Source organism: Oncorhynchus clarkii, unplaced genomic scaffold (assembly GCF_045791955.1).
Source record: "Oncorhynchus clarkii lewisi isolate Uvic-CL-2024 unplaced genomic scaffold, UVic_Ocla_1.0 unplaced_contig_11082_pilon_pilon, whole genome shotgun sequence".
Classification (NCBI taxonomy): Eukaryota; Metazoa; Chordata; class Actinopteri; order Salmoniformes; family Salmonidae; genus Oncorhynchus; species Oncorhynchus clarkii.
The window spans coordinates 136877-155294 of NW_027260899.1; the positions used below are offsets into that span (position 1 = coordinate 136877).

At 43.2% G+C, this 18418-nt stretch overlaps 1 protein-coding gene and 1 long non-coding RNA gene across 2 annotated transcripts; both read left to right on the plus strand.

The window, feature by feature from the left end:
- The first annotated feature begins 1185 nt into the window (after nucleotides 1–1185).
- Nucleotides 1186–10860, plus strand: LOC139402154 (charged multivesicular body protein 6-like). Its single transcript, XM_071146240.1, has 8 exons — nucleotides 1186–1417; nucleotides 1858–1967; nucleotides 3194–3281; nucleotides 5093–5179; nucleotides 5945–6010; nucleotides 6170–6250; nucleotides 6844–6919; nucleotides 8856–10860. The coding sequence occupies exons 1-8, from the start codon at nucleotides 1352–1354 to the stop codon at nucleotides 8903–8905; spliced, it is 624 nt and encodes a 207-aa protein (XP_071002341.1). The 5' UTR covers nucleotides 1186–1351; the 3' UTR covers nucleotides 8906–10860.
- Nucleotides 10861–16955: 6095 nt separating this feature from the next.
- On the plus strand, nucleotides 16956–17384 carry LOC139402156 (uncharacterized). The gene is made up of 2 exons (XR_011633236.1): nucleotides 16956–17262; nucleotides 17306–17384. It is a non-coding gene; the product is annotated as an uncharacterized lncRNA (long non-coding RNA).
- The last annotated feature ends 1034 nt before the right edge of the window (nucleotides 17385–18418 follow it).

Here is an 18418-nt window from a genome sequence, read left to right on the forward strand (position 1 = left end):
CCCACTACCAGGTTGATGTTCTTGGGGTAGCTGAGCCGGCCCACTACCAGGTTGATGTTATTGGGGTAGCCGGCCCACTACCAGGTTGATGTTCTTGGGGTAGCTGAGCCGGCCCACTACCAGGTTGATGTTCTTGGGGTAGCTGGCCCACTACCAGGTTGATGTTCTTGGGGTAGCCGAGCCGGCCCACTACCAGGTTGATGTTCTTGGGGTAGCTGGCCCACTACCAGGTTGATGTTCTTGGGGTAGCCGAGCTGGCCCACCACCAGGTTGATGTTTTTTAGCCGAGCTGGCCCACTACCAGGTTGATGTTTTTTAGCCGAGCTGGCCCACCACCAGGTTGATGTTTTTGGGGTAGTCAAGCCGGCTCGGGGAGGCTTTTTACTTGTTATTTATAGAAAAGCAGGAACCACTAGAAGCCGATACAAGCTTTTGCAGGAACCACAGTTATAGTTAAGGCACACATCATACTAGATTTTAAGGTACACAGCATTATAGATTGTAAGGTACACAGCATTATAGATTGTAAGGTACACAGCATTATAGATTGTAAGGTACACAGCATTATAGATTGTAAGGTACACAGCATTATAGATTGTAAGGTACACAGCATTATAGATTGTAAATCACACAGCATTATAGATTGTAAGGTACACAGCATTATAGATTGTCAGGTACACAGCATTATAGATTGTAAGGTACACAGCATTATAGATTGTCAGGTACACAGCATTATAGATTGTCAGGTACACAGCATTATAGATTGTAAGGTACACAGCATTATAGATTGTAAGGTACACAGCATTATAGATTGTAAGGTACACAGCATTATAGATTGTAAATCACACAGCATGATAGATGTTAAGGCACTCGGCATTCTATATTTTAAGGCACTCACACACATAAGAGTTAGAAAGTGTCCCCACTACAACAAACAAATACTTAAATACATGTAATTTTGTCCTTAAAATATTTAATTGAAATACTGTAGAATGATATTAATTCCTATGGAGGACTGCTCCTACGCAAGGTTTTCCACCTTTTAATGGAACGATTGGTGGTTGATCGTTGCACCACCCGGGAGTGACAATATAGCCGACAGGTGGTTTCAAAGGCTCTCATTGGCTGAGATATAGCATGCGCAATACAGGGTTTTACCGACGTCATTGGAATAAATGGACCCGTCCCGGATGCCGTACTAAACCCGGACAGGATGTGGCTTTGAATTATGTTACCAGAATGTGTTAGCTAAGAACAACGACTTGTAAGCATAATGACAAAAACATGTTCCCCCAAGAAAAAATAGCTTTTGTATCAAAGTAGAGGATCGTGGCGGGGATGTGGCTACGTTATGGGAAACGTTTTCGGGAGAAAGAGTCGCCCTTCTCGAGTTACAGAACAAGACCGAGCGGTTCTGGTCAGTTGTTGTTGCTAGCCTGTTTCAATAGTAGAGATGCTAGCTAGTTTGCTGGCCTGGATTAACGTTAGCTAGCTGTCTGATCTACACACTAACTTGGTAACAATGCCTGCTAGCTAACGTTAGCTAGTTATCAACACCCAGGCGCGATCATGGGACAGTCGCAGTTGTTAAAACGATGACGTGACGTCTCAAAGTGATCAACAGTAGCTAACTAAATTAGATTAGCCAGTTGTGATCGCATCAGCAGTGTCTGAGCCTGCAAATGACAGGGTGTGACAGGTATTTATAGCTAACTAGCTAGGGACTGTAGCCAGCTAACTATTTTCATGGCAGAATTATATTGTAGGTAACTAGCCATCTACATGGTAAACAATGTTCAGAAAAGAGTGTATTGAGACGGTGTCTGGTTATCTCGTTGTGTATGTTCAACTCTCCAGCAACTGAAACAGCAGAGAGATAAACTGAAGCACTACCAGAAGAGAGTCACCCTGCAGCTGGAGAAGGAGAGGAGTCTGGCCAAGCAGCTGCTGAAGGATGGAAAGAAAGAGTGAGACTGGATACTTCACTTGTTCAGGCATCATCTAGGCTATAGCCAGGTCCCAGATGTGTTTGTTCTGTCTTGTTGTAATGGGGTGTTTCCAGGTTAAATGAAGACCATCGCGGTTGTTGATGAAGTCAGTGGATTAGTACACGTTGCAACAGGGAGACGCCTCCAGCACAGAAGCAGAGCAAAATAACGAGCCGTTTCTGAGCCCTTACATCCATTTCTAATCACATATGTTCTCTAAACACATGACCAAAGATAAGGCAGTGACTCGCACAGTCTGCAGATACAACAATAATAACCAGTGTCCTCAGAACTGGCACCTTTCGACTGGCTCCCACACTATCAGCACGTAGAACTGGCACCTTTAGACTGGCTCCCACACTATCAGCACGTAGAACTGGCTCCCACACTATCAGCACGTAGAACTGGCTCCCACACTATCAGCACGTAGAACTGGCTCCCACACTATCAGCACATAGAACTGGCTCCCACACTATCAGCACGTAGAACTGTCTCCCACACTATCAGCACGTAGAACTGACACCTTTAGACTGGCTCCCACACTATCAGCACGTAGAACTGGCACCTTTAGACTGGCTCCCACACTATCAGCACGTAGAACTGGCACCTTTCGACTGGCTCCCACACTATCAGCACATAGAACTGGCACCTTTAGACTGGCTCCCACACTATCAGCACGTAGAACTGTCTCCCACACTATCAGCACGTAGAACTGTCTCCCACACTATCAGCACTTAGAACTGGCTCCCACACTATCAGCACGTAGAACTGGCACCTTTAGACTGGCTCCCACACTATCAGCACATAGAAATGGCACCTTTAGACTGGCTCCCACACTATCAGCACGTACAACTGGCTCCCACACTATCAGCACGTAGAACTGGCCATAACATTCAACCTTGCACCAATACAATCCTGTGTATTACAGAATGGAAAAGTGGAATACATTGTGTTAACCACTTAACTGCATATGAACCTTTATTCATCTTAATTGTCCCATTACACTAGCAAACAGCTGTGACTACTAAGATGTATCAAGTCTAGTCAAATCACCAATGCATGCATATCACCAGAATCTAACTGTTGAATTGTGGACTGACTGAATCTGATCAATGCATGACTAGCTGCTTGATGATAAGAAAAATAAACACTTCTAATGTAAGGACTTGGTTTATTGTGCAGTGTGTTGTTCTTCCACTCCGTAGGAAGGCACTGGTTCTTCTCAAGAAGAAGCGTTATCAGGATCAACTGCTAGACAAGACTGAGAACCAGATATCAAACCTGGAACGCATGGTGAGGCTGAGGCTCTTCTTGGGTCCTATGGTTTCACTGACTTTTATAGAATGTAACTACATTGATGTCATGTTTTGCACAGCCAACCTCTCTTTTAAACGGTTTCCTGGCTGGGTATATCTTGGATGTTCTGTATGGTGAACACTATCTATCTTAACGTACTGATGTGTTTTTACAGGTCCAGTGCTGGGTTCTCCTATCTTAACATACTGATGTGTTTTTACAGGTTCAGTGCTGGGTTCTCCTATCTTAACGTACTGATGTGTTTTTACAGGTCCAGTGCTGGGTTCTCCTATCTTAACGTACTGCTGTGTTTTTACAGGTTCAGTGCTGGGTTCTCCTATCTTAACGTACTGATGTTTTTACAGGTTCAGTGCTGGGTTCTCCTATCTTAACGTACTGCTGTGTTTTTACAGGTCCAGTGCTGGGTTCTCCTATCTTAACGTACTGATGTGTTTTTACAGGTTCAGTGCTGGGTTCTCCTATCTTAACGTACTGCTGTGTTTTTACAGGTTCAGTGCTGGGTTCTCCTATCTTAACATACTGATGTGTTTTTACAGGTTCAGTGCTGGGTTCTCCTATCTTAACGTACTGCTGTGTTTTTACAGGTCCAGTGCTGGGTTCTCCTATCTTAACGTACTGATGTGTTTTTACAGGTTCAGTGCTGGGTTCTCCTATCTTAACGTACTGCTGTGTTTTTACAGGTTCAGTGCTGGGTTCTCCTATCTTAACATACTGCTGTGTTTTTACAGGTTCAGTGCTGGGTTCTCCTATCTTAACGTACTGCTGTGTTTTTACAGGTTCAGTGCTGGGTTCTCCTATCTTAACATACTGCTGTGTTTTTACAGGTTCAGTGCTGGGTTCTCCTATCTTAACGTACTGCTGTGTTTTTACAGGTTCAGTGCTGGGTTCTCCTATCTTAACGTACTCATGTGTTTTTACAGGTTCAGTGCTGGGTTCTCCTATCTTAACATACTGATGTGTTTTTACAGGTTCAGTGCTGGGTTCTCCTATCTTAACGTACTGCTGTGTTTTTACAGGTTCAGTGCTGGGTTCTCCTATCTTAACATACTGATGTGTTTTTACAGGTTCAGTGCTGGGTTCTCCTATCTTAACGTACTGCTGTGTTTTTACAGGTTCAGTGCTGGGTTCTCTTATCTTAACATACTGATGTGTTTTTACAGGTTCAGTGCTGGGTTCTCCTATCTTAACGTACTCATGTGTTTTTACAGGTTCAGTGCTGGGTTCTCCTATCTTAGCGTACTGATGTGTTTTTACAGGTTCAGTGCTGGGTTCTCCTATCTTAACATACTGATGTGTTTTTACAGGTTCAGTGCTGGGTTCTCCTATCTTAACGTACTGCTGTGTTTTTACAGGTCCAGTGCTGGGTTCTCCTATCTTAACGTACTGATGTGTTTTTACAGGTTCAGTGCTGGGTTCTCCTATCTTAACGTACTGCTGTGTTTTTACAGGTTCAGTGCTGGGTTCTCCTATCTTAACATACTGCTGTGTTTTTACAGGTTCAGTGCTGGGTTCTCCTATCTTAACGTACTGCTGTGTTTTTACAGGTTCAGTGCTGGGTTCTCCTATCTTAACGTACTGATGTGTTTTTACAGGTCCAGTGCTGGGTTCTCCTATCTTAACATACTGCTGTGTTTTTACAGGTCCAGTGCTGGGTTCTCCTATCTTAACGTACTGCTGTGTTTTTACAGGTTCAGTGCTGGGTTCTCCTATCTTAACGTACTGCTGTGTTTTTACAGGTTCAGTGCTGGGTTCTCCTATCTTAGCATGTAGTGTAAATGTTTTCACAGGTTCAAGACATTGAGTTTGTCCAGATCGAGATGAAAGTCATTGAGGGGCTGAAGGTTGGAAATGACTGTCTGAAGAGTATGCATGAGGTAGGTTATGGTTCGCTTCTTAGTCCAGGGTTTTCTATGGGTGGGAATCTGCTCTTCCTCAGAATACAAGTGAGTCACATGACAGACTAAGCACACATTCACAGTCACACACTCGCGTGTGGTTAGGCATGCACACACACTCACACAGGTGTAAGACATTCAGCTCAGTGTCCTAAGTGTTAATAAATAATCCTTCCAGTGGCATGTAACCTTTTATGTGATCTGCACCCCAGACGGTGTGTTAGCTAGCGGCACTGTGCACATGGTTTGAAGATTAAAGGATTAGGTTCCAAATCCCTGACTACAGCGAGCCTAGTGGTGTGACTGCTGCTCCGTATCCTGGGTTACTCTGTCTGTCTGTTTGTCTGGCTGGCTGGCTGTCTGTCTGGCTGTCTGGCCACAACCTGCTCAGTGAATTATTCTCTTTAAGAGAGACAATGTTTAATCTCTCTCACACACACACACAGAGAGACACGCACACACACAGAGACACACACACACACACACACAGAGAGACACACACACACACACACACACACAGAGACACACACACACACACACACACACACACACACACACACACACACAGAGACACACACACACACAGAGACACACACACACACAGAGACACACACACACACACACACACACACACACACACACACACACACACATAGAGACATAGAGACATAGAGAAACAGAGAATAAGTAAACTAGAATACTTTCTGCTCCTAACTTGACATTGTCCCTGTCTGGTCCTCTCAGGCCATGTCACTAGAGGACGTGGAGAGGATCATGGATGAGACCCAGGATGCTATAGAATACCAGAGGGTGAGTTTCTCTGTTCCCATGGTGTCATCAATCAATTTGATATACCCCTTTTTACAGTCCTAACTCTTCATCCATCCCAAGTACTTCAGTCTTCAGTGTAATGTGTGTTGCTGCCTGTTGGTGCCCAGCTGACATGCTCTGCTCTGGTTGATCCTACAGCAAATAGATGAGCTGCTGTCAGGCTCCCTGACTCAGGAAGATGAGGATGCTGTGTTATCTGAGCTGGAGGCTATCACTCAGGTGTGTATCAAACTGAGCTACATCAGTCTCCTCTGGCTGTTATCTGAGCTGGAGGCTATCACTCAGGTGTGTATCATACTGAGCTACATCAGTCTCCTCTGGCTGTTATCTGAGCTGGAGGCTATCACTCAGGTGTGTATCAAACTGAGCTACATCAGTCTCCTCTGGCTGTTATCTGAGCTGGAGGCTATCACTCAGGTGTGTATCAAACTGAGCTACATCAGTCTCCTCTGGCTGTTATCTGAGCTGGAGGCTATCACTCAGGTGTGTATCATACTGATCTACATCAGTCTCCTCTGGCTGTTATCTGAGCTGGAGGCTATCACTCAGGTGTGTATCAAACTGAGCTACATCAGTCTCCTCTGGCTGTTATCTGAGCTGGAGGCTATCACTCAGGTGTGTATCATACTGAGCTACATCAGTCTCCTCTGGGTATAATACCAGGAGGAAGAGGGTGGTGAAACAACACCTGCCATGGAGGACCAAAACACTTCTGGTTTTCTTTTCCACCTGGTAGTTAATTGCACTTAACTGGTTGACCTGATTAAGTCCTGTTTAACCTGTGTAACCGTTGTCTCCCTCTACTGCTGCAGGGAGAAGATGTAGAACTTCCAGAGGTCCCCACTGAGCCTCTACCAGAGGTCCCAGAACCAGCTGAGACCGAGCCAGGTAACGGTACTGTCTACCCTGTTACATTACCTCAATCATTATGATGGTAGTAGTACTGTCTACCCTGTTACATTACCTCAATCATTATGATGGTAGTAGTAGTAGTACTGTCTACCCTGTTACATTACCTCAATCATTATGATGATAGTAGTACTGTCTACCCTGTTACATTACCTCAATCATTATGATGGTAGTAGTACTGTCTACCCTGTTACATTACCTCAATCATTATGACGGTAGTAGTACTGTCTACCCTGTTACATTACCTCAATCATTGTGGTGGTAGTAGTACTGTCTACCCTGTTACATTACCTCAATCATTATGGTAGTAGTAGTACTGTCTACCCTGTTACATTACCTCAATCATTATGATGGTAGTAGTACTGTTTACCCTGTTACATTACCTCAATCATTATGATGGTAGTAGTACTGTCTACCCTGTTACATTACCTCAATCATTATGATGGTAGTAGTACTGTCTACCCTGTTACATTACCTCAATCATTATGATGGTAGTAGTAGTAGTACTGTCTACACTGTTACATTACCTCAATCATTATGATGGTAGTAGTACTGTACCCTGTTACATTACCTCAATCATTATGATGGTAGTAGTACTGTCTACCCTGTTACATTACCTCAATCGTTGTGGTAGTAGTACTGTCTACCCTGTTACATTACCTCAATCATTATGATGGTAGTAGTACTGTCTACCCTGTTACATTACCTCAATCATTATGATGGTAGTAGTACTGTCTACCCTGTTACATTACCTCAATCATTGTGATGGTAGTAGTACTGTCTACCCTGTTACATTACCTCAGTCATTATGATGGTAGTAGTACTGTCTTTACCCTGTTACATTACCTCAATCATTATGATGTTAGTAGTACTGTCTACCCTGTTACATTACCTCAATCATTGTGATGGTAGTAGCACTGTCTTTACCCTGTTACATTACCTCAATCATTGTGGTGGTAGTAGTACTGTCTACCCTGTTACATTACCTCAATCATTATGGTGGTAGTAGTACTGTCTACCCTGTTACATTACCTCAATCATTATGATGGTAGTAGTACTGTCTTTACCCTGTTACATTACCTCAGTCATTATGATGGTAGTAGTACTGTCTTTACCCTGTTACATTACCTCAATCATTGTGGTGGTAGTAGTACTGTCTTTACCCTGTTACATTACCTCAATCATTGTGGTGGTAGTAGTACTGTCTACCCTGTTACATTACCTCAATCATTATGGTAGTAGTAGTACTGTCTACCCTGTTACATTACCTCAATCATTATGATGGTAGTAGTACTGTCTTTACCCTGTTACATTACCTCAATCATTGTGGTGGTAGTAGTACTGTCTACCCTGTTACATTACCTCAATCATTGTGGTGGTAGTAGTACTGTCTACCCTGTTACATTACCTCAATCATTGTGGTGGTAGTAGTACTGTCTACCCTGTTACATTACCTCAATCATTATGATGGTAGTAGTACTGTCTTTACCCTGTTACATTACCTCAGTCATTATGATGGTAGTAGTACTGTCTACCCTGTTACATTACCTCAATCATTGTGATGGTAGTAGTACTGTCTTTACCCTGTTACATTACCTCAATCGTTGTGATGGTAGTAGTACTGTCTACCCTGTTACATTACCTCAATCATTGTGATGGTAGTAGTACTGTCTACCCTGTTACATTACCTCAATCATTGTGGTGGTAGTAGTACTGTCTACCCTGTTACATTACCTCAATCATTGTGGTAAGTATTGACAGTCTCACAGTAAAAGATGATCTAGGAACAGTTTGGCCTTTTTAGGTAATTTATTAATAGGATTATATGGACAGAGGGACCTGATCCTAGATCAGCACTCTTACTCTGAGACACATTGTAGATACAGTCCCTGACCATGGTTTCTTTGTTCTCAAGAGAGAAGACCAGCAAGGAACAAGGAGAACAGAGAGATGCTGGCAGCATAGAGACAAGACTCAACAATATCAACAGTAGCTGTGGATGGAGCTAGTCCAACTGACTCAATAACAGTAGCAGCTGTGGATGGATCTAGTCCAACTGACTCAACAAGAACAATATCAACAGTAGCTGTGGATGGAGCTAGTCCAACTGACTCAATAACAGTAGCTGTGGATGTAGCTAGTATAACTGACTCAATAACAACAACAGTAGCTGTGGATGGAGCTAGTCCAACTGACTCAATAACAGTAGCTGTGGATGTAGCTAGTCCAACTGACTCAATAACAACAACAGTAGCTGTGGATGGAGCTAGTCCAACTGACTCAACAACAGTAGCTGTGGATGGAGCTAGTCCAACTGACTCAATGACAGTAGCTGTGGATGTAGCTAGTCCAACTGACTCAATAACAACAACAGTAGCTGTGGATGGAGCTAGTCCAACTGACTCAACAACAGTAGCTGTGGATGGAGTTAGTCCAACTGACTCAACAACAGTAGCTGTGGATGTAGCTAGTCCAACTGACTCAATAACAACAACAGTAGCTGTGGATGGAGCTAGTCCAACTGACTCAACAACAGTAGCTGTGGATGGAGTTAGTCCAACTGACCCAACAACAGTAGCTGTGGATGTAGCTAGTCCAACTGACTCAATAACAACAACAGTAGCTGTGGATGGAGCTAGTCCAACTGACTCAACAACAGTAGCTGTGGATGGAGTTAGTCCAACTGACTCAACAACAGTAGCTGTGGATGGAGTTAGTCCAACTGACTCAACAACAACAATATCAACAGTAGCTGTGGATGGAGCTAGTCCAACTGACTCAACAACAGTAGCTGTGGATGGAGTTAGTCCAACTGACTCAACAACAACAATATCAACAGTAGCTGTGGATGGAGTTAGTCCAACTGACTCAACAACAGTAGCTGTGGATGTAGCTAGTCCAACTGACTCAATAACAACAACAGTAACTGTGGATGGAGCTAGTCCAACTGACTCAACAACAGCAGCTGTGGATGGAGTTAGTCCAACTGACTCAACAACAGTAGCTGTGGATGGAGTTAGTCCAACTGACTCAACAACAACAATATCAACAGTAGCTGTGGATGGAGCTAGTCCAACTGACTCAACAACAGTAGCTGTGGATGGAGTTAGTCCAACTGACTCAACAACAACAATATCAACAGTAGCTGTGGATGGAGCTAGTCCAACTGACTCAACAACAGTAGCTGTGGATGGAGTTAGTCCAACTGACTCAACAACAACAATATCAACAGTAGCTGTGGATGGAGCTAGTCCAACTGACTCAATAACAGTAGCTGTGGATGTAGCTAGTCCAACTGACTCAACAACAACAGTAGCTGTGGAAGGAGTTAGTCCAACTGACTCAACAACAACAATACCAACAGTAGCTGTGGATGGAGCTAGTCCAACTGACTCAACAACAATATCAACAGTAGCTGTGGATGGAGCTAGTCCAACTGACTCAATAACAGTAGCAGCTGTGGATGGATCTAGTCCAACTGACTCAACAACAACAATATCAACAGTAGCTGTGGATGGAGCTAGTCCAGCTGACTCAATAACAGTAGCTGTGGATGTAGCTAGTCCAACTGACTCAATAACAACAACAGTGGCTGTGCATGGAGCTAGTCCAACTGACTCAACAACAACAATATCAACAGTAGCTGTGGATGGAGCTAGTCCAACTAACACAACAACAACAGCAGTAGCAGCAGTAGCTATGGATGGAGCTAGTCCAACTGACTCAATAACAACAACAGTAGCAACAGTAGCTATGGATGGAGCTAGTCCAACTGACTCAATAACAACAACAGTAGCAACAGTAGCTATGGATGGAGCTAGTCCAACTGACTCAATAACAACAACAGTAGCAACAGTAGCTATGGATGGAGCTAGTCCAACTAACTCAACAACATCAACAGTAGCTATGGATGGAGCTAGTCCAACTAACTCAACATCAACAGTAGCTATGGATGGAGCTAGTACAACTAACTCAACAACAACAGTAGCTATGGAGGGAGCTAGTACAACTAACTCAACAACAACAGTAGCTATGGAGGGAGCTAGTACAACTAACTCAACAACAACAACATCAACAGTAGCTATGGATGGAGCTAGTCCAACTGACTCAATAACAACAACAGTAGCAACAGTAGCTATGGATGGAGCTAGTCCAACTAACTCAACAACATCAACAGTAGCTATGGATGGAGCTAGTCCAACTATCTCAACAACATCAACAGTAGCTATGGATGGAGCTAGTCCAACTAACTCAACATCAACAGTAGCTATGGATGGAGCTAGTACAACTAACTCAACAACAACAACATCAACAGTAGCTATGGATGGAGCTAGTCCAACTGACTCAATAACAACAACAGTAGCAACAGTAGCTATGGATGATGCTAGTCCAACTAACTCAACAACATCAACAGTAGCTATGGATGGAGCTAGTCCAACTAACTCAACAACATCAACAGTAGCTATGGATGGAGCTAGTACAACTAACTCAACAACAACAACATCAACAGTAGCTATGGATGGAGCTAGTCCAACTGACTCAATAACAACAACAGTAGCAACAGTAGCTATGGATGGAGCTAGTCCAACTAACTCAACAACATCAACAGTAGCTATGGATGGAGCTAGTCCAACTAACTCAACAACATCAACAGTAGCTATGGATGGAGCTAGTCCAACTAACTCAACATCAACAGTAGCTATGGAGGGAGCTAGTCCAACTAACTCATCATCAACAGTAGCTATGGATGGAGCTAGTACAACTAACTCAACATCAACAGTAGCTATGGAGGGAGCTAGTACAACTAACTCAACAACAACAGTAGCTATGGATGGAGCTAGTACAACTAACTCAACATCAACAGTAGCTATGGATGGAGCTAGTACAACTAACTCAACATCAACAGTAGCTATGGAGGGAGCTAGTACAACTAACTCAACAACAACAGTAGCTATGGATGGAGCTAGTACAACTAACTCAACATCAACAGTAGCTATGGAGGGAGCTAGTACAACTAACTCAACATCAACAGTAGCTATGGAGGGAGCTAGTACAACTAACTCAACAACAACAGTAGCTATGGATGGAGCTAGTACAACTAACTCAACATCAACAGTAGCTATGGATGGAGCTAGTCCAACTAACTCAACATCAACAGTAGCTATGGATGGAGCTAGTCCAACTAACTCAACATCAACAGTAGCTATGGATGGAGCTAGTCCAACTAACTCAACATCAACAGTAGCTATGGATGGAGCTAGTACAACTAACTCAACATCAACAGTAGCTATGGAGGGAGCTAGTACAACTAACTCAATAACAACAACATCAACAGTAGCTATGGATGGAGCTAGTACAACTAACTCAACATCAACAGTAGCTATGGAGGGAGCTAGTACAACTAACTAAATAACAACAACATCAACAGTAGCTGTGGATGGAGCTAGTACAACTAACTCAACATCAACAGTAGCTATGGAGGGAGCTAGTACAACTAACTCAATAACAACAACATCAACAGTAGCTATGGATGGAGCTAGTACAACTAACTCAATAACAACAGTAGCTATGGAGGGAGCTAGTACAACTAACTAAACATCAACAGTAGCTATGGATGGAGCTAGTACAACTAACTCAACATCAACAGTAGCTATGGAGGGAGCTAGTACAACTAACTAAACATCAACAGTAGCTATGGAGGGAGCTAGTACAACTAACTCAATAACAACAACAACAACAGTAGCTATGGAGGGAGCTAGTACAACTAACTCAATAACAACAGTAGCTATGGAGGGAGCTAGTACAACTAACTAAACATCAACAGTAGCTATGGATGGAGCTAGTACAACTAACTCAACATCAACAGTAGCTATGGAGGGAGCTAGTACAACTAACTCAATAACAACATCAACAGTAGCTATGGATGGAGCTAGTACAACTAACTCAACATCAACAGTAGCTATGAATGGAGCTAGTACAACTAACTCAACATCAACAGTAGCTATGGATGGAGCTAGTCCAACTAACTCAACAACATCAACAGTAGCTATGGATGGAGCTAGTCCAACTAACTCAACAACATCAACAGTAGCTATGGATGGAGCTAGTCCAACTAACTCAACAGCAACAGTAGCTATGGAGGGAGCTAGTCCAACTAACTCATCATCAACAGTAGCTATGGATGGAGCTAGTACAACTAACTCAACATCAACAGTAGCTATGGAGGGAGCTAGTACAACTAACTCAACAACAACAGTAGCTATGGATGGAGCTAGTACAACTAACTCAACATCAACAGTAGCTATGGATGGAGCTAGTACAACTAACTCAACATCAACAGTAGCTATGGAGGGAGCTAGTACAACTAACTCAACAACAACAGTAGCTATGGATGGAGCTAGTACAACTAACTCAACATCAACAGTAGCTATGGAGGGAGCTAGTACAACTAACTCAACATCAACAGTAGCTATGGAGGGAGTTAGTACAACTAACTCAACAACAACAGTAGCTATGGATGGAGCTAGTACAACTAACTCAACATCAACAGTAGCTATGGATGGAGCTAGTCCAACTAACTCAACATCAACAGTAGCTATGGATGGAGCTAGTCCAACTAACTCAACATCAACAGTAGCTATGGATGGAGCTAGTACAACTAACTCAACATCAACAGTAGCTATGGAGGGAGCTAGTACAACTAACTCAATAACAACAACAACAACAGTAGCTATGGAGGGAGCTAGTACAACTAACTCAATAACAACAACATCAACAGTAGCTATGGATGGAGCTAGTACAACTAACTCAACATCAACAGTAGCTATGGAGGGAGCTAGTCCAACTAACTCAACAACATCAACAGTAGCTATGGATGGAGCTAGTCCAACTAACTCAACATCAACAGTAGCTATGGAGGGAGCTAGTCCAACTGACTCAATAACAACAACAGTAGCAACAGTAGCTATGGATGGAGCTAGTCCAACTAACTCAACAACATCAACAGTAGCTATGGATGGAGCTAGTCCAACTGACTCAATAACAACAACAGTAGCAACAGTAGCTATGGATGGAGCTAGTCCAACTAACTCAACAACATCAACAGTAGCTATGGATGGAGCTAGTCCAACTAACTCAACAACATCAACAGTAGCTATGGATGGAGCTAGTCCAACTAACTCAACATCAACAGTAGCTATGGAGGGAGCTAGTCCAACTAACTCATCATCAACAGTAGCTATGGATGGAGCTAGTACAACTAACTCAACATCAACAGTAGCTATGGAGGGAGCTAGTACAACTAACTCAACAACAACAGTAGCTATGGATGGAGCTAGTACAACTAACTCAACATCAACAGTAGCTATGGATGGAGCTAGTACAACTAACTCAACATCAACAGTAGCTATGGAGGGAGCTAGTACAACTAACTCAACAACAACAGTAGCTATGGATGGAGCTAGTACAACTAACTCAACATCAACAGTAGCTATGGAGGGAGCTAGTACAACTAACTCAACATCAACAGTAGCTATGGAGGGAGCTAGTCCAACTAACTCAACAACAACAGTAGCTATGGATGGAGCTAGTACAACTAACTCAACATCAACAGTAGCTATGGATGGAGCTAGTCCAACTAACTCAACATCAACAGTAGCTATGGATGGAGCTAGTCCAACTAACTCAACATCAACAGTAGCTATGGATGGAGCTAGTACAACTAACTCAACATCAACAGTAGCTATGGAGGGAGCTAGTCCAACTAACTCAACATCAACAGTAGCTATGGATGGAGCTAGTCCAACTAACTCAACATCAACAGTAGCTATGGAGGGAGCTAGTACAACTAACTCAATAACAACAACATCAACAGTAGCTATGGATGGAGCTAGTACAACTAACTCAACATCAACAGTAGCTATGGAGGGAGCTAGTACAACTAACTAAATAACAACAACATCAACAGTAGCTGTGGATGGAGCTAGTACAACTAACTCAACATCAACAGTAGCTATGGAGGGAGCTAGTACAACTAACTCAATAACAACAACATCAACAGTAGCTATGGATGGAGCTAGTACAACTAACTCAATAACAACAGTAGCTATGGAGGGAGCTAGTACAACTAACTAAACATCAACAGTAGCTATGGATGGAGCTAGTACAACTAACTCAACATCAACAGTAGCTATGGAGGGAGCTAGTACAACTAACTAAACATCAACAGTAGCTATGGAGGGAGCTAGTACAACTAACTCAATAACAACAACAACAACAGTAGCTATGGAGGGAGCTAGTACAACTAACTCAATAACAACAGTAGCTATGGAGGGAGCTAGTACAACTAACTAAACATCAACAGTAGCTATGGATGGAGCTAGTACAACTAACTCAATAACAACATCAACAGTAGCTATGGATGGAGCTAGTACAACTAACTCAACATCAACAGTAGCTATGGATGGAGCTAGTACAACTAACTCAACATCAACAGTAGCTATGGATGGAGCTAGTCCAACTAACTCAACAACATCAACAGTAGCTATGGATGGAGCTAGTCCAACTAACTCAACAACATCAACAGTAGCTATGGATGGAGCTAGTCCAACTAACTCAACAGCAACAGTAGCTATGGAGGGAGCTAGTCCAACTAACTCATCATCAACAGTAGCTATGGATGGAGCTAGTACAACTAACTCAACATCAACAGTAGCTATGGAGGGAGCTAGTACATCTAACTCAACAACAACAGTAGCTATGGATGGAGCTAGTACAACTAACTCAACATCAACAGTAGCTATGGAGGGAGCTAGTACAACTAACTCAACAACAACAGTAGCTATGGATGGAGCTAGTACAACTAACTCAACATCAACAGTAGCTATGGAGGGAGCTAGTACAACTAACTCAACATCAACAGTAGCTATGGAGGGAGCTAGTACAACTAACTCAACAACAACAGTAGCTATGGATGGAGCTAGTACAACTAACTCAACATCAACAGTAGCTATGGATGGAGCTAGTCCAACTAACTCAACATCAACAGTAGCTATGGATGGAGCTAGTCCAACTAACTCAACATCAACAGTAGCTATGGATGGAGCTAGTACAACTAACTCAACATCAACAGTAGCTATGGAGGGAGCTAGTCCAACTAACTCAACATCAACAGTAGCTATGGATGGAGCTAGTCCAACTAACTCAACATCAACAGTAGCTATGGAGGGAGCTAGTACAACTAACTCAATAACAACAACATCAACAGTAGCTATGGATGGAGCTAGTACAACTAACTCAACATCAACAGTAGCTATGGAGGGAGCTAGTACAACTAACTAAATAACAACAACATCAACAGTAGCTGTGGATGGAGCTAGTACAACTAACTCAACATCAACAGTAGCTATGGAGGGAGCTAGTACAACTAACTCAATAACAACAACATCAACAGTAGCTATGGATGGAGCTAGTACAACTAACTCAATAACAACAGTAGCTATGGAGGGAGCTAGTACAACTAACTAAACATCAACAGTAGCTATGGATGGAGCTAGTACAACTAACTCAACATCAACAGTAGCTATGGAGGGAGCTAGTACAACTAACTAAACATCAACAGTAGCTATGGAGGGAGCTAGTACAACTAACTCAATAACAACAACAGCAACAGTAGCTATGGAGGGAGCTAGTACAACTAACTCAATAACAACAGTAGCTATGGAGGGAGCTAGTACAACTAACTAAACATCAACAGTAGCTATGGATGGAGCTAGTACAACTAACTCAACATCAACAGTAGCTATGGAGGGAGCTAGTACAACTAACTCAATAACAACATCAACAGTAGCTATGGATGGAGCTAGTACAACTAACTCAACATCAACAGTAGCTATGGATGGAGCTAGTACAACTAACTCAACATCAACAGTAGCTATGGATGGAGCTAGTACAACTAACTCAACATCAACAGTAGCTATGGAGGGAGCTAGTACAACTAACTCAATAACAACAACATCAACAGTAGCTATGGATGGAGCTAGTACAACTAACTCAACATCAACAGTAGCTATGGATAGAGCTAGTCATCTTGCTGGTCGCTCACTGCATGGAGGAGCAGAATCCATCCATCCAGACTCACTCTGCTGGTCTGTCCAGTCCCTTATCCCCCTCTGTCTCATAGAATGGAGTGCAGGTACAGAAGTACACATTCCTCTTCGTAAAAACTTTATTGTCCCAACGCTGAACAATATGATTTGTAGCAAAAACGGGAACAAATGTGTACACACACAGATGTGTACAAGCAGACACACACACACCACGAGGCCTAGGAGAACATTAGTGCTGAAGTCTCCTCTGGTTCCCGAGGCCTAGGAGAACATTAGTGCTGAAGTCTCCTCTGGTCACTCTGTTTTTAATGATGAATTAAACACTAAAGGGAAAATGATTGCCGTCTCTCAGTATATGGTTTGGATTGATTGGTAACATGTTGTCACTGTACAAATTCCTTTATAATTCACACGACTGATAAATGAAGTTAGACGTAACCGAAGATAATGTCATTTTAAAACCCTTGTTCTCCATAATTAAAAGGCGTGGCTTACAGACAACTCTGTGTCTCGCTCTTTTCACCTCATCTCCTGTTGTACTCTGCTAGGTCGATAACAAGCGAAACACAGCACAACTAATTACACTATATGTCCACATTTTACTATTCATGCATCAGAAACACTATTTTAAAGTCATATTTGTTGTTTTTTAGCAACATGATGATCCCTTTTCATAGATGCTCACTGAAGACCATATTCAGTGTGTAGTATATAATCTCACCACAAGGTGGCACTAGACACCAGTGAGAGAGTTCTCAGAACCAGTTTGGAGACTTAAGTGTTTTTGGCAAAGAAAAGAGAGGCGCAATCCCAAATCAACCCCTAGAACCTATTCAGAGAGGAGTTGATTGGTATAAGCAGTATGGTGAAACTTTCCCCTAGGTCAGGGGTAGGCAGCCCTGTTCCTGGACCAATGTGCCCTCTGATAGGCTAGCTCAGGGGTAGGCAGCCCTGTTCCTGGACCAATGTGCCCTCTGATAGGCTAGCTCAGGGGTAGGCAGCCCTGTTCCTGGACCAATGTGCCCTCTGATAGGCTAGCTCAGGGGTAGGCAGCCCTGTTCCTGGACCAATGAGCCCTCTGATAGGCTAGCCCAGGGGTAGGCAGCCCTGTTCCTGGACCAATGTGCCCTCTGATAGGCTAGCTCAGGGGTAGGCAGCCCTGTTCCTGGACCAATGTGCCCTCTGATAGGCTAGCTCAGGGGTAGGCAGCCCTGTTCCTGGACCAATGTGCCCTCTGATAGGCTAGCTCAGGGGTAGGCAGCCCTGTTCCTGGACCAATGTACCCTCTGATAGGCTAGCTCAGGGGTAGGCAGCCCTGTTCCTGGACCAATGAGCCCTCTGATAGGCTAGCCAACCCTGTTCCTGGACCAAC